Below are 25,452 nucleotides of genomic sequence, written 5' to 3' on the forward strand. Positions count from 1 at the left end.
GTTCCCATGTGATATACTAATTTCTTTTTATTGTTTTGTCTTTTTCTCACCTGTTTTATCAGTATATTTCTCATTTGAATGTGCAACATAATAAAGATACTATCCATAATTTTTCAATGTGATACAGATTTATTTAGTATTTTTTATGTTGATTGCTTTCATTTTTTAGGAAAAAGCCATCCCAGAGTTGATTTTGATTTAATGCTTTTGTTCCATTATTTTAAGATGATAATAAACCTTCAGAAATGAAGGCATTCTATACTTGTTTAGAAAATGAGAGAGGAAGAAGTATTATGAATGAGTTCCCTTAAAGATTTTCCTTTTTTTTTTTTTTTTTTTGAGACACAGTATCACTGGTGCTATAGGCTAGACTGTCATGGCTCATAGCAACCTCATACGCCTGGGCTCAAGTGATCTTTCTTGCCTTAGCCTCCCAAGTAGTTGAGACTATAAGCACTCACCACAATGCCAGGCTATTCTATGTTTGGTAGAGACAGGGTCTTGCTCAGGTTAGTCTCAGGAGCTACAGTAATCCACCTGTCTTGGCCTCTGAGAGTGCTAGGATTATAGGCGTAAGCTACCACCCGTCCTTATTTTTGTTTTTAATGTATTATCTCTTAACTTGAATTAATTATGCCTGTTTATGGTCACTATTTTGAGATTAAATCTAGGAAGAAAATAAATTTTCTGAGAAATACTTTGTAGTTGAACCCTTTATACTCAAATTTCTGTAGTAATTTTGTGGTTACTAGATATAGTTGCAAGCAGACTGTGGGACTTAATCTCTCTCCAGCTGTTCCTAAAATAAGAGCAATTATCAATGTATTTGTGTGCACAATTGTTTTCTTTTCTTTTCTTTTTTTTTTTTTTTGCTTTTTATACCTGGAAATGTTTTGGCTTCTCAATTCAGTTCATAGTCTTATAAATTTATACGTATATATTATTTATTTACTTTTCATTTTTTTATTATATTTTTGAGACAGAGTCTCAAGCTGTCACCCTGGGTAGAGTGTTGTGGTGTCACAGCTCACAGCAACCTCAAACTCTTAGGCTTAAGAGATTCGCTTGTTTCAGTATCCCAAGTAGCTGGAACTATAGGGCCTGCCACAATGCCTGGCAATTTTTTTTTTTGTCCTTTTTTTTTTTTTTTTTTTTGAGACAGAGCCTCAAGCTGTCATGCTGGGTAGAGTGCCATCGCATCACAGCTTACAGCAACCTCCAACTCCTGGGCTCAAGTGATTCTTTTGCCTCAACCTTCCAAGTAGCTGGGAATATAGGCACCCGCCACAATACCCAGCCATTTTTTGGTTGTAGTTGTCATTGTTGTTTGGCAGGCCTGGGCTGGATTCAAACCTGCCAGCTCTGGTGTATGTGGCTGAAGCCTTGGCTTCTTGAGGTACAGGTGCTGAGCCCATCGTTGTTTCATCTGGCCCGGGGCCAGGTTCAAACCTTCCAGCCCCAGTGTGAGCTATAGGCACTACTCGTGAAACTTATTTTTGATGTTATTTGTAAAAGCACATGTTGTGAGAATAAGATGGAGTCTGTCAGGCTAGGGCAGACGTGCCACAGCTGGTCTGGTTATTTTAGGTCCTAAGTGACCTTCACCTCCTGTATCTCATTCTCTTTTTTTTTTTTTTTTTTTTGGTGACAGATTCTCACTTGTTCACCTTTGGTAGAGTGTCATGGCATCTTAGCTCACAGCAACCTCAAACTCTTGGGTTCAAGTGATTCTTCTGCCTCAGCCTCCCATACAGGTGGGAGGGCTATAGGTGCCTGCCATAGCACCTGGCTATTTCTTATAGATGGGGTCTCACTTTTGCTCAGGTTGGTCTTGAAATCGTGAGCTCAGGCAATCTCTCTGTCTAGCTTCCCAAGTGCTGGGATTATAGGCATGAGCCACCATGCCTGGCCCTATCTCTCATTCGTACTCTTTTTTAACTTTAGCTCCCACCCTAAAGATGCCCATCTGAATAGTTTAGGAATTAACTTTTTAATTGTAGATGTTGTAATATATTATCTCTGAGTTGTGCTGATAATTATTTAAAATAAGGATTATTGTGGTGTTTACGGTGAAACAGTATGTATAAACTGAAATTTTGGAAATAGAAGAACAGAATAGTCTTGTAGAGACTACTTTCACTGTTCTTCAGTATTTTTTTGCTAGCCTTCTGTCAAAGTTTGGTGGGCCTATCCAGATCTCTGTTTATTGGCTAACATTGCAGGCATATGAGACCCTCTTTGTCCTTTAACATTTGAAACACTTGAGAATTAATTTGTACTATACTGTTTATCGAAGCTCAATTTATAATCACAAAAATGTGGAAACAACCTAACTGCCCACCAACCCAGGAATGAATTAACAAGCTGTGGCATATGTATACCATGGAATACTATTCAGCTGTTTAAAAAGATGGAGACTTCACATCTTTTGTATTAATCTGGATAGAGGTGGATCACATTCTTCTTAGTAAAGTGTCACAAGAATGGAGAAGCAAGAATCCAATATACTCAAATCTAATATAAAAGCAGTAGATGAGCTAATACAAGGAGTGGGGTAAGGGAATAAAGTAGCTAGGATGGGGTAGAGAGGGAGGCTGGGGGTTACGGTATATGGCACACCTCTTAGGGGTGAGATACAAGTATAAGAGGGACTTTATCTAACAAATGCAATCAGTGTAACCTAATTCTTTGTACCCACAGTGAATCCCTAACAATAAAAAAAAAGAAACACTTTAGAATTACTAAATAGGGTTTGGTGCCGGTAGCACAGCATGCCACATACACAGAGGCTGGTGGGCTCAAACCCAGCCCGGGCCAGCTAAAACAACAATGACAACTGCAACAGAAAAATAACTGGGCATGGGGTGGCGCCTGTGGAGTAGGGCACTGGCCCCATATACTGGAGGTGGCGGGTTCAAACCCAGCCCTAGCCAAAAACAGCAAAAAAAAAAAAAAAAAAAAAAGAAAAGAAAAGAAAATAGCCAGGTGTTGTGGCAGGCTCCTGTGGTCCCAGCTACTTGGGAGGCTGAGGCAAGAGAATCACGTAAGTCCAAGAGTTTGAGGTAGCTGTGAGCTGGGACAACATAGCACTATTGAGGGCAACATAGTGAGATTCTGTCTCAAAAAAAAAAAAAAAATTGCTAAATATACTCAGCATTCATAGCATAGTGGTTATGGCGCCGGCCACATGCCCCAAGGCTGGTGGGTTTTAACCCAGCCTGGGCCAGCTAAACAACAATGACAACTGCAACAAAAAAATAGCCTGGTGTTGTGGTGGGCATGTGTAGTCCCAGCTACTTGGGAGGCTGAGGCAGGAGAATTGCTTGGGCCCAAAGAATTTGAGGTTGTTGAGAGCTGTGACGCCACATCACTCTAGTGAGGGCAACATAGTGAGACTCTGTCTAAAAAAAAAATTTGCTAAATAAAATGAGTTTTGTGAATCCTGTTTGTGTCAAATGTATAAGTTAAGATGGGGACTAGTGAAATTTGGTAGTACCTTGGTGTGGGCATGGGTATATAACAGGAAGGATGTTTTTGAACATGCCAAGCTATAACACGCTTTCCTCTACAGGCTTCATCTACTGTTTGAAGTGTCTGCTCAGCTTGCATTATTTCTAGGAAATCCTGCATCACACCTTTATCCATAGCCTTCCCTTTGGTCTTTAATCAAGAAGTTTTAACTGTGGACATCAGATTTGGTGGAGCAGCAATCATGGTAAGATGTACATTAAGTTAGAAGGATGAGGAGCTTTGTAAAGGCCCAAAGGAATACTTGCTGGCATGTGGGGTGATTTTGAGTTCTGAATGTAAGAAATAAGGATATATTTGTGGATATGGATTCTCACTGCAACAACTGGACATGAGCAATTTCTTTTTTTTTTTTTAAGGCAAGAGTGTCGCCCTTGATACAGTGCTGTGGTGTCACAGCTCATAGCAACCTCAAACTCTTGGGCTTAAATGATTCTCTTGCCTCAGCCTCCCAAGTAGTTGGGCTCCCGCCACAATGCCTGCCTATTTTTTTGTTGCAGTTTAGCCAGGGCCGGGTTTGAACCCGCCACCCTCTGTATATGGGGCCAACACCCTACTCACTGAGCCACAGGCACCACCCTGGAAGCCATCTTGAGAGATTTTTTTTTTTTTATTTTTAATTTCAGCTTCCTTGTTCATTCTTCTTCGTTTGAAGTACTTTTTTTTGTTGTTCATTTTCTTCTTACTCTGGCGATGTTTTTGATGTTAGTATAGATGGGGTCTTACTCTGGTTCACTGCTGTTCATACTGGTCTCGAACCTTTGAGCTCAGCCAATCCACCTGCCTCGGCCTCCCACAGCACTGGGACTACAGGTGTGAGCCACCACGCCCAGCCTTGAGAGATTTTTTTTATGATGTAAAAAAATACAGAAGTTTTTTTTTTTTTTTTTTTTTTAAGACAGTATCTCACTTTGTCACCCTGGGTAGACTGCTAAGGCAACCTCCAACTCCTGGGCTCAAGCCATCTTGCCTCAGCCTCCCAAGTGGCTGGGACTACAGGCGTCCACAATGCCCAGCTATTTTTTAGAGATGGATTGCAGGTGTGAGCCACCATGCCTGGCCAAGTCTTTAGTTATTATTATAGTTGCAAGAGACCATCTTATAGGTGAGAGACTCTTAGGTCATATTACAGAAGACAGAAACACCATTTTGAAAACTGTGAGGCTAGAGCTTCGGTAGTACAGAGAAAAACAGTCTGGAGACAGAGTTAGAATTCTAAGTAGAGATTACTTTGGTTTGAGTTAGTTGAGTAAGAATAGACAGTCTAGTTCATGCTTTCCCAAAGAGAATGGTAAATGCCCGCAAGAGGGTGAATTTTGGTTCTTGAGATAGGAAAAAACAGTCTCAGGCTTTATAATGCTTTGTGGTCCTCCAAATATATTATGTAAAAATACTATATGCAGCATATCTGCATATTACAATTTCAGAAGTATGATGAGTGATTAGGATAAAAATCTAAAACATGCCTAAGGGGAACCAATGAAAGAGAAAGAAGGCAAAGAAACACTGATCCTAACTGCAGAATAATAGGGTTGTGGGTATGATGGAACTTAACAGTTCTTAGAAGAACTAAGAATTAGTGCATCATTCTTGCATCTTGCATTGAGTTGATGGGAGTTGTAAGTTGTTTTTTTTTTTGAGACAGAATCTCACTATGTCACCCTTGGTAGAGTGCAATGGCGTCACAGCTCACAGCAACCTCCAACCCCTGGGCTTAAGTGATTCTCTTGCCTCAGCCTCCCAAGTAGCGGGGACCACATGTGCCCGCCATAACGCCAGGCCATATTTTGTTGCAGTTGTCATTGTTGTTTTAGCTGGTCCAGGCTTGGTTTGAAGCTGCCAGCCTCAGTGTATGTGGCTGGCACCATAACCAATGTGCTACAGGCACTGAGCCAGAGTTGTAAAGTTTTTAATAAAGGCAGGAATTTGAACAGGGGTAAAAAAATAGTCCTCATGGTCAGTTGGATTAGGAAGTGGTATTTTGGATTAGAATTGGGAAAGAAAAGGGGACTAAAATCAAATACCTTAAAGTGAGCTGGACTTGAAGATCATTTTTTGGGTAGAATTTTAATTTATCATGATGAGAATGATTTCTAGGATTTTGAGAAGTACAGGGTTTCTTATTTAGAGAAGGATAGTTGTTCTGAATCGAAATTTGGTTAAGTATGAGTTAAGTATGGAAAAATTATTGGAAAAATAATGAGGTTTATTTAATTAAACATGGACAAATTATTTGAAAATTAGAGGCTTATTTAATTAAGGAAACCAGATTTGGATTATATAGGAGTGGGTGAGAAATGGGAAAAGGTTGGAAAAGGAGGCCGCAGACAAACTGATCATCGGCTCTTTTTATCTTACTACTTCCAGACTGTGGGCAAGAGTAGCAAGATGCTGCAGCACATTGACTATAGAATGAGATGTATCCTGCAAGATGGCCGGATCTTCATTGGCACCTTCAAGGCTTTTGACAAACATATGAATTTGATTCTCTGTGATTGTGATGAGTTCAGGAAGATCAAGTAAGGCCAGATTAGGTTTGGATAATATAGGTAGAGGCAGTAGAAAGGAAAGTCCAGAGCTTGAATTAGTCAGAGTCTTTGATTCCAAACTATTTTAAGTTTGTAAAAACATTCATGGATTTAGTAGGAATAAAACTAATATAAAAAATGATCAGGTTATATTTATTTTACAAATTGAGAACTTGTTATTAATTGGTTTGCTTCTGTTACAGCCTTTGCGTGTTGTGTGTTTGCTTTTGTTTTTTTGAGAAGGAGTCACACTCTGTCTCCCTGGGGTTGAGTGCCATGGTGTTATCATGGCTTATAGCAACCTGAAACTCCTGGGTTCAAAGTGACCTTACTGCCTCAGCTTCCCAAGTAGCTGATACTACAGGAACCTGCCACAACACCTGGCTACTTTTTCTATTTTTAGTACAGACAGACTTAGTCTTGCTCAGGCTAGTCTCCTGAGCTTAAGTAATGCACCTGCCTCCGCCTTCCATGCCTAGCTTTCTGTTATAGTCTTAGACTAAAGAAATCTTGGTTTAAATAGTGAATCATTCTTCATGGTAGGGGTTGGGATATGATTACAACTTGGTATTCCTTCTTTGCTATTACTGTTTCAATTTCCTTACTTCACTTCTTTACTACATATTAACTATCATTAAGATTTAGTTATTTAGTTTTTAGCTGGGCTGGGTTTGAACCTGCCACCTCTGGTATATGGGGCTGGAGCCCTACTCCTTTGAGCTACAGGCACTGCCCAAAATTTAGTTATTTAGTTAAATAGTTTTTAAAAAGTTATCTCCCTTCCTAATGTGAAAACTGACATTTCAATTTTGAATATCTTGAAAGGTTTAGGCATGTCATTTTATAGAATAATTTAGGTATGCTATCGCATAACATCAAGGAAACCTTTAGAAAAAAGACTGAAGTTAAACAAAATAACTTCACTCTTTATCCTTGTATGTTATTATGAGTCTAGAGGTATTTCTAGTTATTTTTGGGTTGCAGGTAAATGTCATAAGTTATTGTTTTCTTTGATACTTCATGAATATTTGGGTGATTGAGTGATCTAGAGGTCACTACGATTTATGTAACTGAAATTTATTTCTGATTTATAGGCCAAAGAATGCAAAGCAGCCAGAACGTGAAGAAAAGCGGGTTTTGGGTCTGGTGTTGCTGCGTGGGGAGAACTTGGTATCCATGACTGTGGAGGGGCCGCCCCCCAAAGATGTAAGGAAGACATAGGGAAGGAAAGAATTTAAGTGTGTGAGAACATTTTTAAAAGTATTTCATATATCTGAAATCAGAGCCCACACGCTGGAGGCACAGTACACAGTTGTCAAATGAAATGTGTATAGCACTTGATGTCAGTTTTTGGTTATCTGTACTTTTAGGGATTAAAGCTTTTTTTGATGAGTTATTCTATCTGATGGACACTTATAGATAAGGGTAAGATAATCTGACTTACTTTTACCTTGTATGGTTATAAAAATTGATTTGAGAACCATATACAGTTTAGGAATCTGCAAGGCACTTCTATTCTATACTTATTAACTTGAATTCTCAACTAATATGAAATGGTGTGGGGATATGGTAGGGAGGAATGACTTTTGAATAAGACTTATGAGAACTTGGATAAATTATTTGTATCTAAGCTATAAATTTTCTTGTTTCAGACTGGCATCGCTCGAGTACCACTTGCTGGAGCTGCAGGAGGCCCTGGAGTTGGTAGGGCAGCTGGCAGAGGAGTACCAGCTGGTGTACCAATTCCCCAGGCTCCTGCTGGGTTAGCAGGTCCAGTCCGAGGAGTTGGGGGACCATCCCAGCAGGTGAGGAACTAGGAGAGGGTTTCTTTTTATTGGCAGAATGTGGCAGAATATGAGGAGATTTAAAAACCTGATAGAATACACAGTTAATTTTCTTAGACATAATAATGACTTTGTTAGTTTTAGGCTTGGGGAAGGATAGTGGTCTTATTCTGAGGAAACATGTTTAAGTATTTATTAACAATTATGAAATGTTATGTTGTAAAGTATTAGTTGCAAAATGTTACAATGCCTGCAACTTACTTTCAAATGGTTCAGTATCTCCACAACTTCCTGTTGAAATGGTTCCACAATACATTTAAACTTACAGATAGACAGCCAACAGAAATGGCAAAATGCTAAGAATTGTTTGATCTAGGTAGAGGATATACAGTGTTCAACTTTTCCATATACACTAACTTATCAAATAAAACATTATTGTCTTATGCTTATGCTCGGTGAAGCCACCCCATGCTCTAGCCTTTTAGGGGAGTCTCAGGACTTCCCAGCTTCCATTGGGCATACTCAGGAGATTTAAAAACCTAACTTTACATGTCATACTGTGTAAGCAGCATTTGGTCATTGCGTGAGTAAAGGTACTTTGATAGGATTAACTTGCCACTATTGCTGGGGAAGTAAAAAGAATTTGGATGAATATACCAGAGTTGAGAAAGGACAAAAGGACTTATTAGATAGTAGAGTACCAGGGTTTAAAAAAAAAGATGGAGATAATGAATGAAATGCAAAATTGCAATAATTGTTTGTATTTAATAGGTTTTTTATACTATTTATTTTGTGTGTTTGAACAATGTGAGGATGTGCCTCACTTTTACTATCTTTCTGGCCATGCTTCCTCAGGTAATGACTCCACAGGGAAGAGGCACCGTAGCAGCTGCTGCCGTTGCTGCTACTGCCAGCATTGCTGGAGCCCCAACCCAGTATCCCCCAGGACGAGGGACCCCACCTCCTCCTGTAGGCAGAGCAACACCACCTCCAGGTAAGGTAATGGTGAGCAAGAAGAATTTGGGTTTCTTGTGAGATATTATGTCTCTTGAGGAAATAATGATTAAAAAGACACTGAAAAAGAAGTTAATGAATGAAGATGTACCTTAAGCACCTGATAATGGAATTTAGAGAGTATGTTTCCCTTTTTCACATACCGTTTTTTAATTAGAGGCTTGTGGACTATTTTGAATTGGAGATGATGTGTAAGCGTAATGGTCTATGAGAAATGACTTGACCCTCTCATTATTGTCTGGGCCATTTCTTTGTGGATTATTTGGACCAAATTCTTACTTTCCCAAGCCAATTTATGGGCCCTTTATGTCTGCCATTTTTGTTATAGGCATTATGGCTCCTCCACCTGGTATGAGACCACCCATGGGCCCACCAATTGGACTTCCCCCTGCTCGAGGGACACCAATAGGTATGCCCCCTCCAGGAATGAGACCCCCTCCACCAGGAATTAGAGGTGAGTGGGAGCATAGGGGCTCAATTAGCCAGCCAGGCACCTGAATATATATAAGATCTTTTTCTAATTGTGCTATGTGCTTTTTGTTTCCTTTTCAGGTCCACCTCCCCCAGGAATGCGTCCTCCCAGACCTTAGGATACTGATACTATTGATACATCTCAGTTACTCCCCCTTACCCCACAGTGTGTCTTGTGAAATTGTGTAGAGTGTTTATGAGCTTTTTGTCCCCTTTCTGCATTAATAATAGCTAATAATAAATGCATAGAGAAATTAAACTGTGAGGTACTGTTGTACATTTTTTTTTTAAATTTTGTTGAGGTTAATGTCAAAACTGGAGTTTTTCTAGTCTTGAAGATAATTGTGAATAAGGCAATTCCTATTAAGCAATTCATTCAAATTATTTTCTCTTTGATTCTTAGGATTTAATGGTTGTGATACTTGTTCCTGCTTCCTGCCCTTCATTTTGTGATTTGACTGGTGTTGGGTAATAACCCTTATAAATTAAGGCAACTCATGACCCGGGGGGTTTAAGTGATTGCGCTACTTCAAACTTGACCTCCTGCCTCTCACTTAACTATCAGCATTATCTGAAGGGAAGTGAGGATGGCATGAAAAGCCTTGTAAGGCCATCTTTGTACTTATGGGAATTGTGGTACTGAATCAGACTTACACTCATTAAATCAAAGCATTTGGAATTTGGATCATTGCTTTCTGTGGAACTTGGAATTTCAGTTTTTACAGTGTCCTGTGAACAGAACTGAGGACTTAATACTGAAATAACCATTCTCTACCAGTAAGTATTCATTTATAAATTACTAAATGACTGGCAGAGCCTCAGTACTGTGAGGCAGGGGATTGCATATTTGAGGTAATGTGTTCTATTCCTTATAATAAACATTTATTTAGGGTCTATATTATAGACCCTAAAATACATTTGGCATACCAAAGTACAAATTATGCTTATATTCACCTGTATCAGAGTGACAGAGTCTCTGTATCAGAGAAACTCTTGAGTTAAATAGTTAAGGAATGCCCTTGTAACTAGGTCCAGTTTGAGTTAGTTATTGAACAAATAAGTACGTTTTAGGAGGGAAGAGGGAGGAGATTTTAGGTTTTGCTGCTAAGGTTTCAACTAGGCAGTGAGTGAGTTATCCATATTGATTATAGGAGTTAGCTTTTCAGTACTATTGTTAGAGATTGGTGCTAGCTCCATAATACAATAGAGGTAAGCTGACTAGAATTTTATTTTCTCTTTTGAATGTACCTGCAGTAGTTGTTGGATACATTTTCCATCTTTTAAGTCATGTGCTTGCAGGTGGAAAGGTTCCAAAGAAAAGAAATCATCAAAGTGACTGTTGTTGTAGTCACCAACTTTATATGGTCTCTCCCAAAGTTGTCCCAAGATTGATGGTCCTTCTCAGATAAGGAGCATAAAGTAAACAAATGACATCACCTTTTTCAGATTCGTGTGGGTGGTAGGTGAAGGCCTATATTTTCTCCTCAGTCTGCACTTAGAACTACTATTAATTGTGACACTTTTTTGTTTTTTGTAGGGAAGCATTTCTCCTTGAATAGATCTGCTGATATGGATGACCCTGAGATTTTGACATGTGTGATCATGCAGCAAAATTGAGGAAAACCTGTTTTTAATGCTTTTTTAACTAAAAATGACTGGTTTGTAAGTTGAAGGTGAGTTATAAAAGCTCTAGACCTGTACGGTATTTGCTTCTAATAGCTGTTTTGGTGGTGGTAATACTATTATCTTTTTCCCAAAGCTTACTTGACTTTTTGAGAACCTTCATAGTTTATGAGTTATACTAGTATAAAAGAAGACAACTTGGGACATAGATTTTAATATGGTTGAGGGGGAGTTTAAGATTGGTGTGTGAATCTTTTGTTATGGATTGCTAATTCTGAGCTTCTGTAGGATCCCATTAGGGACACATCAATATAACATTCTTGGTTGTAAATGCTTTGTGTTACCTAGAAATCATCCTAGGTTCTTATGTTCAAATCTTGGATGTCTCATCTAGAACTTGGTTTGGTAACAACTTCTGATTTCCTGATACATGTATTTTATGAAATCTTAAATCCACAAATATGTTCATGTTGATTATCATGTTTGATAAATGTTTTCATTGTGGTTTGCAGAACAGTTTCAAATGGAATTCTTGGGATTTAGTAGTTATTGTACCTTACCATAGGTTATGAAGTATTTGAGATATTCTGTGTTCATATGACAGGTAAACTGGTCATGATACTGTAAGGATTTCAAAAGTTACTCAAGAAGTTACGTGCTTTTGTGAGCTTCAGTAGTTTTTTTTTTTTTTTTTTTGTAGAGACAGAGTCTCACTGTACCACCCTCGGTAGAGTGCCGTGGCATCACACGGCTCACAGCAACCTCTAACTCTTGGGCTTATGCGATTCTCTTGCCTCAGCCTCCCGAGCAGCTAGGACTACAGGCGCCCGCCACAACGCCCGGCTATTTTTTTGTTGCAGTTTGGCCGGGGCTGGGTTTGAACCCACCACCCTCGGCATATGGGGCTGGCGCCCTACTCACTGAGCCACAGGCGCCGCCCAACTTCAGTAGTTCTTAATTAATATTATGATATACAATTTTAGAAGTCTTCTAATTAATATACTAGTGTTTTGTTTCTTTAAGGCTCTTCTAATAGAATATTACAAGTATAAACTAATATACATAAATAATTATGGGATAATAGTGCTTCTTCTACAAATTTCATAATCACTTATTTAATCTACTGTGTTCATCTAGGTGATAACCTTTACTGATTTCAACACGTCAATTATAGTAGTCAATTACGGTCTTATGATGTTTTAAGAAATATTAAGGGCAAGAATGAGGCAAGTGAGATTTTCAAATGTGTTTTATCCAGTTGCTGATATGTTGCTATATTCAGTCTTGCTCACACTTATATTCTAGCTCCCTTGGTCCTGTTCATATGCATAATAATGCTTAGTAGATTACTTTTTTGAAACAAAGCCAAAATACGTTTTCATGAGTTTTTCTTGTAATGGGAGAATGACAAGAAACTGAAGTGATGTATTTGTAAGTTGCACCTTTTTCAGACTCATGTAATACTCTTTTGCCCACTTAGTTGATGACTCAGAAAGGAAGAGAGAATTTGATCCTGAGTTTTCTGCTGTGTGGATCCTAACGAATAGTGTCGCAACGAGGCTGAAAATCATATTAGCTGCTTTTAGGACAGAAACATAAATCACTCAGGTAAAATAACCTTGTAAAGACAAGTAAGAGTATATTGCAGAGGCCTTGGCTAGGTTCATGATGACATAGGACCTTGTCTGAACATAATGATTTCAAAATGTGAGCTTAAAATGACACTGAAAACCAGTCAAAGTGCCTCACTAGATTTTTCCAGTTTCAAGATTTTCAATAGAAAATCTTAGCTTGACATATGAAAACATTGAATACATAGAAATGGAAAGTGTAGTATTGTACTTTGCCAGTTCCTCACGTATCCTTTATTTACATGGATACTCTGAGCTAATTTCTTTTTTCTTTTTTCTGTACTTTGTATGTTGTTGAAAGCTAAAAGGAAACTTACCCTTGGATCACAGAAGGTGCAGGCACCTAGTGAGACATAAACAAGGACATGGTAAAATGAGACTATACATCTTGGATAAAAAATGTGCCACAGTTCTAGGGTTCTAAGTGATGTCCAGGAAGAAGGAGGAATAATATTTATGGAGCAGATATTGTGGAACACAGTGAGTATGGTACATGACTTCACGTGAATGTTGTTGACGTTTTAGGATAGTTGATTTTGTGTTTCTTTTTTCTTAATTTGTCTATAATTAATTCATTTGTATATAGCTCATCACGCAAATAGATGTTTTAAAGAAATGTTAAGAGAAAGACTGATGCAGCATTAATAAATTTATATCAGAAAATAAATTTGTAGGTACTTCCTTATGATGGAATAGTTGATTAGAATCTAGGCCTGTCTAATTTAATCTGACTTCCTTCTCCTACACGCTGAAGTAGCCAGCCCTTCCTAAACAGGTCAGTTGAATTATGTAGTATTTACCAGTACTTATTTTGTTTCATACCTTTCCTTGATATTTACAGTTTGTTATTTTTGGATAAAAGGTGGAAATCATAAGTGCCACTTGAGATTATAGGAGTGAGGAGTACTTGATTATAGAGCAATATTTGAGATAAAGTTCTGAAGATATGTTTGATAAGCCAACAGAAAGTGAACTGGGGAGTGTTTTAAATGATATATTGATAAAGTGACTAGGTGGTCTTACAGCAAGGTGAGAGATAATAAATTAGAAGAATAATTCTATTCCGCTTTCAGCATCATCTCTTTTGAGCATTGGAATTAGCTTTTTAAATATAATACCTACTTGCCTATGATTTTAAGAACGAATGTGAGATAGAAATGGTTAGGAGAAGATAGGCTGAATTAATTTTATTGACTGAGCATGATTTAAATATAAAAATGTGAGTGAGTTCCCTACTAAGTGCCCCAGATGCAAGAAGGATCCCCATAGCTCAATCAGATGTTTGTTTAATGTGGATCATTTTGTATTTAATGGCTGAGGATAATATAGTGACCTAAAGTGTAGGTATTTGTACATCTGAATTATTTATTTATTTATTTATTTATTAAATCATAGCTGTGTACATTGATATAATCATAGGGCATGATACACTAGCTTCATAGACCGTTTGACACATTTTCATCATAATGGTTAACATAGCCTTCCTGGCATTATCTCAGTTACTGTGCCAAGACATTTACATTCCACATTTACCGAGTTTCGCATATACCCCTGTAAGATTTCCTCTGCTGGGCATATACCCAGAAGACCAAAAATCACATCATAACAAAGACATTTGTACCAGAATGTTTATTGCAGCCCTATTCATAATTGCTAAGTCATGGAAAAAGCCCAAGTGCACATCGATCCATGAATGGATTAATAAATTGTGGTATATGTACACCATGGAATATTATGCAACCTTAAAGAAAGATGGAGACTTTACATCTGAATTTTTGAACTGTCTTCCTTCTTACATATGATTGATTTGTATGCCTCTTTCATGAGTTTATTTTGTTAGATCATTTTTTCTTTGGTGGAAAAAATAAAGTTGAAAGGACACAGTTCCAGAAATCAGTAATTTCATATGTACTAGGAGATATGTTTCAGGAAAAGTAGTATGACCTTTATAATATCCATAAAATTTGGATTGTGTTACCTTATCATCTTGGTTCCTTGTGTTAGAGATGTTAGGACTTAGTTTAGATTGCCTTCAGAATCTGTTGGAGTTTGTACTTCATCTGTTCAACTAGCCTTCATTTAATACAATGAAGCCCATCTTCCTTTATCCTATACCATTTGTTTATACTTAACTCTGGAAAATTTTGCTGTATATTGTTCTTAAATTGATGTACATTAAATTATCGGGGAGAATAGCAAGTTGATAACATCCATACATGGTAACATTAGGATATTTTCATTTCATTTCATTAGATAATTTGCTTGTGGAAATGAATTATATTTTCTTCACGTTCACCCCCTAATTCTGTGTCACTTGAATAATTGTTGCTATTTCATATCCATTGTCACATAAATCTGATTATTCTTACAAGCTAGATACTAACCCATGGGTAGTGATATGCTATCTGGTGGTGTCTTTTTACATAGTTGTTTTATTCATTGGGAAAAACCTTGGGAAAGACCTTGGCTAGATTTATGATGAGCTGTGTTTAATGAGCATGATGAAGTAAAGCTCAATGTGATTACTCTGAAGTCTAGCCTAAGTATTAATCTAAGGACTCATGACACAAATATTCTGTATATAAGTTCTTAGTAAATTTCCCAAGGTTTTTTTCTCATCAGTACTGTGTAGGCTAAGGAGAATGGCACTGTAAGTTTTTCCACTAGAGTAGGGGAAGTTGGTTCTAGATCCATTAGTACAATTTTCTGTTGCAGAGTTTTTGTGTTCATAGTATTGGTATATCTCATCTTTGTTTTTCCATTATGCATTTCAAATGATAACTTCAAGAGAGCAGTGACTTTTATTAATAAGAAGCTAGTATGTTTTTTTCACCTCCTGTCACCATCCTAGTCCAACCTTGTATGGAAATTTCTTAATCATATTTCCTATCACTCTGAGGCAGCTCCTCCATTCATCACATAATTGAGAAATTGCTAGTTTGTTGGTGAGATAATTGTTTTGGACTGATGAGAATTTACTTAATTTATGTTTTTGCCTAAATGCTAAAGTTACATTTGAGGGACTCCTTTAATTCTATTCTTAAGTTACCATTTTCTGTATCTTGGTGAGACATAAAGATTTAACACACATTTTGGACTCTGTGATTCATTTAAGGGAATGAAATTGGCATTTTGAATTTTCTGATGCTGAGCCCTCGATGAAATAATTTGCTACATACCATGTGTTTTTTGAATGATGTCTCTAATCTCACATAATTGTATACTATTTATTTTTGCTTATGACTCATAGGTCTTTTATTATATCATTGGCATTCAGTGATTAGATGCTTGTTTTTTGCTTTTAGTAGCTTTTGTGAGGGGATTTTTAGTGAGTAAACAGGTAATTTAGAAAATGCATGTTTAAAAAATATACCATTGACAGTTGAATATAGCAAGGTCATATTCAAAGGTCTATATATGTGTTAAGTGTTTATGTATGTACATAATATGTATGTACATATTAATAAAAGATGTGGGTGTTGATACTGTTTGACCATGTGAGAATTGGTGTTTGGTTTATACCGAAAAGCTGTTGGGGTTCAGAGAAGTGAACATTCTTTTAAAAAATAAGGTAGTTAAGTTCTGTTGTAGTTTTTGCCTTTATCAAGTCCCTGTTTTCCTGTTAGACACATTAGTGTATTGATAACCTTTCAGATTGGTCTGGTTTCTCTTAGTGCTCCTGATCTAGGCAGACAGCTAGAAGCTGAATGAATTGAGAAAAGTGATCTTATCCCCCTTCTACTAAATGAATTAGATAGGAAGCAAGCAGTTAAGTGAGAAAGAGAAGGAGTGAACATGGGATATGTTGAGGTATAGTGATGACATGGGTTCTTTGACCTTGAAATGTTGGGTGCAGTCTAGAGGATTCAGTACAAATAACCCCATTGTGGCTGAAATTCAAATAATAATTGCTGGAAGAGAAGACCTCTTTTGTGGCTTTTTTGGGGGGTGGGGAGCTGAATGGTAGTAGGAGGGTTGCCTTGATTATGAGATAATGAGACTCATTTCTTTCTTTTTTTTTGAGACAGAATCTCACTTTGTCACCCTAAGTAGAGTGCTGTGGCGTCATAGCTTGCAGCAACCTCAAACTCTTGGGCTCACGTGAGTCTCTTGCTGTAGCCTCCCAAGTGGCTGGGACTATAGGTGCCTGCCACAACGCCTGGCTATTTTTAAAGACACGGTCTTGCTCTTGCTCAGGCTGATCTTGAACCTGTGAGCTCAGGCAATCTACCTGTCCTGGCCTCCCAGAGTATTAGGATTACAGGCGTGAACCATGTTGCCCAGCCTGAGACTAATTTCTTGAACCAGCAGACAGTTTCCATTTCTGCAAAGGAAAACTGAGATCAGTCAAGCTATAATTTATGATAGAAGTGATTTGATGAGAGTAATGGAAGTAATAGATAGTTTAATGCATTGGTGAATGGGAAGATGGGGAAAGAAGGGAAGAAACCAAGTTTAAAATGGTTGAACCATGTCCTTGAGTTGTATGAAGACATATAAATTGAGAGTAAGGTCAGGATTGTGTCATTTGTTGGCAGTAAGAAAGCTTTTTTTTTTTTTTTTTGTAGAGACAGAGTCTCACTGTACCGCCCTCAGGTAGAGTGCCGTCACACGGCTCACAGCAACCTCTAACTCTTGGGCTTATGCGATTCTCTTGCCTCAGCCTCCGGAGCAGCTGGGACTACAGGCGCCCGCCACAACGCCCGGCTATTTTTTTGTTGCAGTTTGGCCAGGGTTGGGTTTGAACCCGCCACCCTCAGCAGCGCCCTACTCACTGAGCCACAGGCACTGCCCAAGAAAGCTTTTTTTGATACAGAGTCTCACTTTATCACCCTCGGTAGAGTGCTGTGGTAATCTGGTTTGTGTTTAATATCACAGCTCACAGCAACCTCAAACTCTTGGGCTTAAGTGATTATCTTGCCTCAGCCTCCCAAGTAGCTGGGACTACAGGTGCCCACCACAATGCCTGGCTATTTTTTGTTGCAGTTGTCATTGTTGTTTAGCTGGCTCTGGCTGGGTTCGAACCTGCCACCCTTGGTGTATATGGCTGGTGCCCTAGCTGCAGAGCTACAGGAGCCGAGCCAAGAAAGCTTTACTGCTTACATTTTGGAACAGTAGGAAGTTTAGGAGTCAGAATTATAATCTACGGGCAATTTGTATTTTCCTTCATAGTATTAGTCTCAGACAGATTTTTCATGTTAGCTTCTATTCCCTTTTGAGAGGTGGCCATATGTATGTTGTGTCTTCAGATTGTTGTGATTAGCTGATTAAATGTCTGTTCTTGCTGAATTATTAGAATGAGTAAAAGGGTGTACATTTCTATGCATCTTTGGTTAAGCTGATATTTATTAAAATTTAGTGTGCATCTGAAACATCTGGAGGACTTTTTTTTGCAGTTTTTGGCCAGAGCTGGGTTTGAATACGCCACCTCCGGCATATGGGGCCGGCGCCTTACCCCTTTGAGCCACAGGCACCGCCCCTGGAGGACTTATTAAAACAGTCTGCTGTGTCCTAACTTAGAGTTTCTGGCTTAGTAAATCTGTGTGAAAAGTCGATTTTTTAATGAGTTCCTGGTTACCACTGGTCTAAGTGATATTCAGGACATTGAAACATTGGTTCTCTTGAAGGAGCTATTATGTGACTCTTAATTATATGGACATGAAAAGCATAATGAAGTGTTGTATTATGGTATATACATAAATGTGAAAAGGACCAGGGAATTTTAAAAGAAAGTTTTTATCGGGGCGGCGCCTGTGGCTCAGTCGGTAAGGCGCCGGCCCCATATACCGAGGGTGGCGGGTTCAAACCCGGCCCCGGCCAAATTGCAACCAAAAAATAGCCGGGCGTTGTGGCGGGCGCCTGTAGTCCCAGCTGCTCGGGAGGCTGAGGCAAGAGAATCACTTAAGCCCAGGAATTGGAGGTTGCTGTGAGCTGTGTGAGGCCACGGCACTCTACCGAGGGCCATAAAGTGAGACTCTGTCTCTACAAAAAAAAAAAAAAAAAACAAAGAAAGTTTTTATCTGTGATTAAAATAATGCAAAATACTATACTAATTTGTATTTTCTTTGGAATTCTATAAGAAATAGGAATTATTGATAGTAATAATGTGACCAAATGCATGGTGGGATATAAACACTCCTAGAAATTCCATGGGAATATGAAACTGTATATCATTTATAAGAACAAATTGGAAATATTCATTATGTACCTCACTTGAAGAAATAAGCTTAGTTTTGATAATTTCTCTTAAGCGTAAATCAAATTCAACTAAATTTGACTAAATTTAGAATTTAATTCTGAATTTCATTCAACTAAATTCTCTTGGGATAAAAGAAGACAAATAAGAATTCCAGGAAACAGTAGATTAAGAATAACATTTTAAGATGTGATTTTAGTGAATAGTGTGTTGATTTCCTAGATGTGGTAATTTTTGCCTAGTACCCTTTTAGAGATAGGTAATCTGGTTTGTGTTTAATATCAGTTACTTGGATCTTCAAAACTTGGATTACTTTGCAAGTAGGCATGGTTTGTTTTATTTTTTGTTTTGTTTTATGGTAAGCATCCACTTCTGGATCATTTTAAGTGGGTTACAAAGTGGTGGTATCAATACTGTTTTCTTGAGAAATTTTAGCATATGTATTATAGATTGGCCACAAATGCTGTATTTGGTTTTGGAAATTTAGTAATTTTTTATGGTGGTTCTTTTTGGAAATAGTGTTACATAGGCTGTCTTCTTTTACTCAGAAACTTTGTAAAATTAGGCATGTTAGTTGGGATTCTTTCAGGTTTAGAAGTGCTGAAGAATATGGATATGTTCCTGTTGAGTCAGAATCATTCTTCCATGATAAAGAAACTGAACAAAAACCCAGACTTCAAGTAAGACTTCTTTCTTCGGATTGACTGAATAAGATGAGCAGAAATCACAGGGGGTTTAAAAAAATTGGGGCTTACTTTTCTGTCAATGAGTTACTATGATTATATTGTAAGTTAGCAGCCAATTTGGGACATTGTACTTTTTATTTTAATTATCTGTTGAATGTGTAATCCTCTCTAGTGAGCTTGGCTGAACACTGTGGCATTTCAGTATTTTAGACATACTGGGTATTTTATCTATTGAGGAATTATGACTCTAAGATAATCAAGATAACAACAAAAACATTCTTCCCTAAGAAATTCACAGTGATGATACTTCCATAAAAGCCTTGACTTACTGAATAATGCTTTCATGATACTATTTAGAAATGTGGTTCTAAGAGGTGATAGACAAACTTATCTGATATTTTTCCTTTAGAGCAGTGGTTCTCAATCTTTCTAATGTTGTAGCCCTTTAATACATTTTCTGTGGGTGACCCACAGGTTGAGAACCGCTGCTTTAGAGAGAGAGACAGACAAAAAACAAATCAAGCCTTTAATCCAGATGCCTTGGTGTTCTTTTTACTACTTTGTCTCCAAGGCCCAGGACAGTATAATTGGCATCTAGTATATGTGTAAGGGTCAGTCAATTTTTGATGTATTGTTATCAAAGTTTTTGGTAGAGTCAATACATGCATTAACAGAAGATACAAGAGATTTATTCTCTGATAGAATAGAGACAAAGTTTGGCCCTACTTTCAGCCTTAATTTTTACCATTCCTTGTTAGGGCTTATGTCAAGAACAAGGGTATTCATTTCCCTTTGTCATATTGCTGAGAGCATTGAGGTAAATTGTCTAGAATTCAACTAAGTTGTCTATTTAATAAATTAAAGAGGTACATAGAAAAGAAAAAAAGGTGATCCCTAAAGTCTGTCTGTTATTGGATGTCTCCACTTTATTCAGACGAGCTCACTGGAGAATAAATCTGGCGGGATGACACTTGAACTTGTCCGCTTTGTATTAAATTAAGAGGGCATAGCTATTAGAGAGGATAAGACAGGGTTTACTTATTAGCGAGTAACAGCAATTGAGCACATAAAAACAAGTGAAAATGCAACTATCATTTCTTTGGTTTGGCAAAATATACTGGTTATTCTATTGATTTGTGTAATATGTATATGATCTATAACTCAATATAAAAAAATTTTTTTCTAAGAATGAACAAACATGAACAGATAATAGAAAAATAACTTGAAAGTAAATATATGAAATATTTGAAATTCATTTATGTTATTAAATGTGTTATACATTTTACTGTCAGTTAATGAAGAGTTATTAAAAAATGATACCAACTAGGAGGCAAGTAAGCGGCTCTCTGTCAGGGACTCTGATGCAACCTAAAAAGGTGGACCACGATATTTTCTCTGGAAACTTATTACATCGAAAAGACACTCTTTCCATGAGATGACTGATCTGGAGCTACTTCTCTAGCCAACAACTTTGTCATCTTGACAGTATTGACAAACTTTCAAGCAGTCTTCTTCTAACCTTCAATTCATTTATCTGACAGCAGTTTTAGGGAAGGTGTGATGAACTTCATCAGATTTTCTTCATAAATCTGCTGTTGGCTGTTTCAGGAGTGTTAGAATTCAGCAAGAATAGAGACGTGGACAAAGATTGCATAAATTGATTTTAAAGTATATTTGCCATGATAAAAACCAGAAGCCTCATACTTTAGGTGAGGAACATTTGGATTATTGTCTTCTGCGGTATCTCTTTACTCTCATCTCTGGTCTTTTAAGAATCTCCAGAAATTTATGCATTAGGAAACATTGATTGGAATACATGATGATTTAGAGTAGATTTTCAAACTTTTTTATTCCCATTGACTGGATAAACAGGACTTATCTTCCTGAGTGATTGCCCTTGCATTGATAAAATTGTAGTTTACAAATTCTTCTGGAGTTTCTGGAGGACTTTTTCCCCCCTTTTCTCTGGAGGACTTTTATTTCTGGACTACTGTCAAAGTCTAAATCCATGTGTGGAAATCTGCTTTAAACGGTGTGGCCAGGGCTCTACTATAGAGCTACTGTCCAGATCTACTGTATTTATTTGCCTGCTCTAAGAACATCAGGACAACTCTCAACTCTAGATGCCTCCCAAAAGTGCTGTCTGAATCATAGTTTGGCAAATACATAAAGTTTTTAATGAATTGAAATTATTTTAAATATAGAGGATTTGATATATTTGAGCTAATCTTCACAAACTCAAGTAGACAAACAAATTCTACAGAAATATGTGGAAAGAAGAGGACGAATAACACATCTTAAATTCAGCTAGATTTGTCACCATTTGTAAAACTTCTGACAAAAGAAATACAGGTTGATATTGCCTTGGTCTTCTTCTTGCCATTAAAATATTTACATTTCATTATGTAATCTATGGACTAGGAAAGAAAAAACAATGTTTTACTTGCTGCCAAGGTCTACTTGCTCTTGAAAGATTTACTGGTAAAACTTTCATATTTGACACTTAATTGCATATGCAGTAAACAGATGGTTCTTTTTTCTTCCTGCTAGTATTACATAACAACTTTAAATACTGAAATTATGTTTAATTCTTTTCTGGATGTATTTAGCTTATCGTTTGTTTAAACAGTTTTAGAAACTATGTTTAGGTAACGGTATTGAATGAAAATATAAAGTACTCACTGAATGATGAAGATGTATGAATTATGGATTGTGCTTTACGAGAGCCAGAGAATGAAATTAGACATGTGATAGTTTTATTGTATGTATATGTTTTCCTTAACCTTCTTGGGAATCCAATTAGTCAAATATACCTAGATATTTCAACATGAGTATATTGTTTCTGGAATGGTTGCTGTCATAAAATAGCTGGTTTCCTAGGGAAGTTTCTAAAAACATATTTGGTAAAATTTTCTTGTGCAGCAGATTTTTGAAAGGAATTCTTAGGTCAGCTTTTTCAGTTATACAGAAATATGTACTCATATTTTTTGAGTGGTTTAGGTGGTTTGTCTTTTTAAGTGCTTCTAAAAGAAGACAGGAAATATTTTATACGTTAATCAGAAAAATAAAACATTCTTATTTATGTGCACTTGAGAATATAGTATATGAAGGTTTCCAAATATAATTATTTTTCTGAAATTTTTTTGATATATAGATACTGCTAACAGTGAATTTGGTAAAATATGTAAAATATTTTAATATTTGGTTCTAGAAATGGAACAGTTGGAATACCTCAGAGTGATGTACATTAAAAATCCCTTCACTTTAGATTATTGCTGTGGGTTTTTCTGGGGGAACTTAATGTGGTAAATAAGTAATCTTGTTAAGGCTTCCATGGATGTACATAGATGTTATTTTTTCAGTGGTCTTTATGTTAAAATTTATATAGTACAAAATTTTCTGTTCATGGTGGGATTGCAGAAGAGGCCAACCTCTATGAATACTTGCATGTTGAGTGTTCAGCGAGCTTTTCTGTTTACCCTGAATACAAAAGGTAAAGGAACCGTATCTTATGAAGAATAGAATAATAGATGACATTTTGTGTTTGGGGGATTAAATTATTAGTCTATGGTTTTCCTCAATGATGAGAAAAGCTAGACTTACTGGACTCTAGGCATCTCTATAGTAGGTAAATACAAGATAAGAATTTAGTGGGTAAGAGGGTGGAAGTGTTGGTAGTGTGCGCATATGTGCAGAGACAGTTTTTGTATGCCCACCATGCTTTACTCCTAAGTGAAGACGTTGGTCTTAAATGTATTTTGTAAATATCCTGATTTAAGTAGGAAGGCTTGTCCCCTGTTGCCAATACAATTGTTAAATTGACATTCAACATTAATTCTTTGTCACCTTTCAGTATTAACTCATTATTGGTGGATATTTCTGTAGAAAACAACGTAACAGTGTTAAATATTTTTAACTTGTAATTTTCTAGATGTGCAAACATTGTATATACATATAAATTGTTAGGATAGAACCAATTTTGTTTGAAAATGCAATGGTATGGACTTAATTTTTAGGTTGTACATATAATAGGAAACAATCTTATGGTATAATATCTAGTATAATACAAGTACTATATACCCATCTATATGTATTAAAATATATTGAAATAGTATTTCAATGTTTTTCTGACGTGCAATATGGTGGAATTCTTGGTCTGTCTTTGTTTATGGTTTTCAGATGGGTTTATACCTGTATACAAATACAGTTCGGATAACAGAAAAATCTCCATATATAGTCAAATAATATTGTTTAGAAAGGTTTTCATTTGTCAATGGAAGACGGCTTTACAAATGAATTGGTTTTGATTTAAAATAAGTATTTCTGTAAAGGCAATTTATACATTTGTATGGGGATGTTGAGTCTATTTGAACATGGTATGATCACTGGAATACTTCCGTGTTTATATAGGGCATACAGTTATTCTGTCTTTTGAAGCATAGGAGCTACTAAATCTGCATGTTTTCTAACTATATATAAAGTGAAAGCTATTGTCCTTCCTCCCATAGTCAGAACACCTGTGTGTAGAAATAATTGAACAGCTGGAAGGAAATGTTGTTAGATGTGTATAAAGTTTTCACTATGTATAATTGTTTTTGCTTTATATTAACGGTTAGTGTTTGACTTAGAGGTATTCTTGATACATGTATGTATACAGTTTTATATACACATTACATCTTTATGCATGTGTGAAGTAGCACTCATTAAATCATAGGCTAGAAATGTTCAGTTCCTGAAGAATATTATATGTCTATTAGAATGTGACAAATACTGCTTTTTGTTTTATAGCATCTGCATATAGATTGTTGATAGACATATTTTGTGAATAATTAATTACTAGACAAGGGCATAAACACTTTGGTAAATTGAATTAGTAGGCTGTATTTGGGATTTGTTTGGCCATACAGTGTATGTTCTTACCTTGTTTTATGTATGGAAGATAAATGTCACTGTATGAGATACTTTTGCATATACCATATCTGTTAGTCATATATTTTAAAATATAGTTTCATTGAAAAGTAAAGGATAGAATTATTATTTGCCCATAGAGAAAATCTTTGCAAAGTTTTTTTAGGTTTAGATTTGAGGAGATTTTATTTTGTTTTTGTTTTGGAGTTATTAAAAACAAAAGGTTTGTTCAAAATGAGATATTCTGTGTCAAAGTATAGAATATGCTGCTGATCATATTTGTGAATATGTTCGTTTCTATAATTTCTTATTACAGTGTAATTGATGCCTTGTCTCTGCCAATGTTTATTGGGTTGTTGGGTGAGTGGGCAGAACTAGACAATATTTAACTGCAGTGTGAATAATAGACACGTATTTTGTGTACTACTTCCATTTTCTAGGTATTCAGAAAGACTCACCATACAGGTTATATATATATACACACACACACACACACACACACACACACAGAGATACATACATACACAGTGTGTGTGTATATATGTATGTATGTATATATATATTACATGTACATTAAACGATGGCAAAAAAGATCTCTTACCAATAGAAGTATTAACCCCTGTGTTTTTTCATTTGGTGTGTATGGAGAGGTTTATTCAGTAATAGCTGTGTACATATATACATGTCTACATTTGTAGATGTGCAAAAATTTCTGTCATATTTTGTGAATATGTTTTCTTAAAAACATAGGGCAGAAGCTTTTTATGTTTCTTGAAATGAAATGGTTAGCCAAACCTCTTTTGTTGAGTGGAATATTTACATTGCTTTGTATATAGTCAAGTTATATATTTAAACTATCTTTGCTTTATAATGAGTTTTGACAATTAAGTTGACAAACTCACCAACATGTGCCTATGTTGGCAGCACTGTACAAACAACTCAGTAAGATGTCATAACCTTGGTATATCAGTGCATTACAGCTGTGGTCATGTCAACGTGTGGCGATGTTTTGCTAAGTGGCAGTCATTATTGTTGCTTTTCCTGTGTGCCATCGTGAGAACATCAGAGCTTGAATGAGACCAG

At 36.7% G+C, this 25,452-nt stretch overlaps 1 protein-coding gene, 1 long non-coding RNA gene and 2 other non-coding genes across 6 annotated transcripts in view; all 4 read left to right on the plus strand.

The window, feature by feature from the left end:
• Positions 1–3,577: 3,577 nt before the first annotated feature.
• Positions 3,578–9,584, plus strand: SNRPN (small nuclear ribonucleoprotein polypeptide N). The gene is made up of 7 exons (XM_053581991.1): positions 3,578–3,715; positions 5,896–6,047; positions 7,151–7,262; positions 7,709–7,861; positions 8,696–8,834; positions 9,183–9,308; positions 9,407–9,584. Exons 1-7 carry the CDS (start codon positions 3,713–3,715, stop codon positions 9,442–9,444), a joined length of 723 nt encoding a protein of 240 aa, XP_053437966.1. The 5' UTR covers positions 3,578–3,712; the 3' UTR covers positions 9,445–9,584.
• A 1,252-nt stretch (positions 9,585–10,836) lies between these two features.
• LOC128579821 (uncharacterized) overlaps positions 10,837–25,452 on the plus strand; it is a 57,596-nt gene continuing 42,980 nt past the window's right edge. For all 3 annotated transcript variants that reach the window (XR_008378270.1, XR_008378272.1, XR_008378271.1), the window contains exons 1-2: positions 10,837–10,998; positions 12,429–13,059. This is a non-coding gene — a long non-coding RNA (uncharacterized LOC128579821). The remainder of the gene's footprint in view (positions 10,999–12,428; positions 13,060–25,452) is intronic.
• LOC128580346 (small nucleolar RNA SNORD107) lies at positions 12,609–12,680 on the plus strand. The gene has a single exon (XR_008378639.1). It is a non-coding gene; the product is annotated as a small nucleolar RNA SNORD107 (small nucleolar RNA).
• On the plus strand, positions 15,049–15,115 carry LOC128580322 (small nucleolar RNA SNORD64). Its single transcript, XR_008378618.1, has one exon. It is a non-coding gene; the product is annotated as a small nucleolar RNA SNORD64 (small nucleolar RNA).

This window comes from Nycticebus coucang, chromosome 2, assembly GCF_027406575.1.
Source record: "Nycticebus coucang isolate mNycCou1 chromosome 2, mNycCou1.pri, whole genome shotgun sequence".
Taxonomy (NCBI): Eukaryota; Metazoa; Chordata; class Mammalia; order Primates; family Lorisidae; genus Nycticebus; species Nycticebus coucang.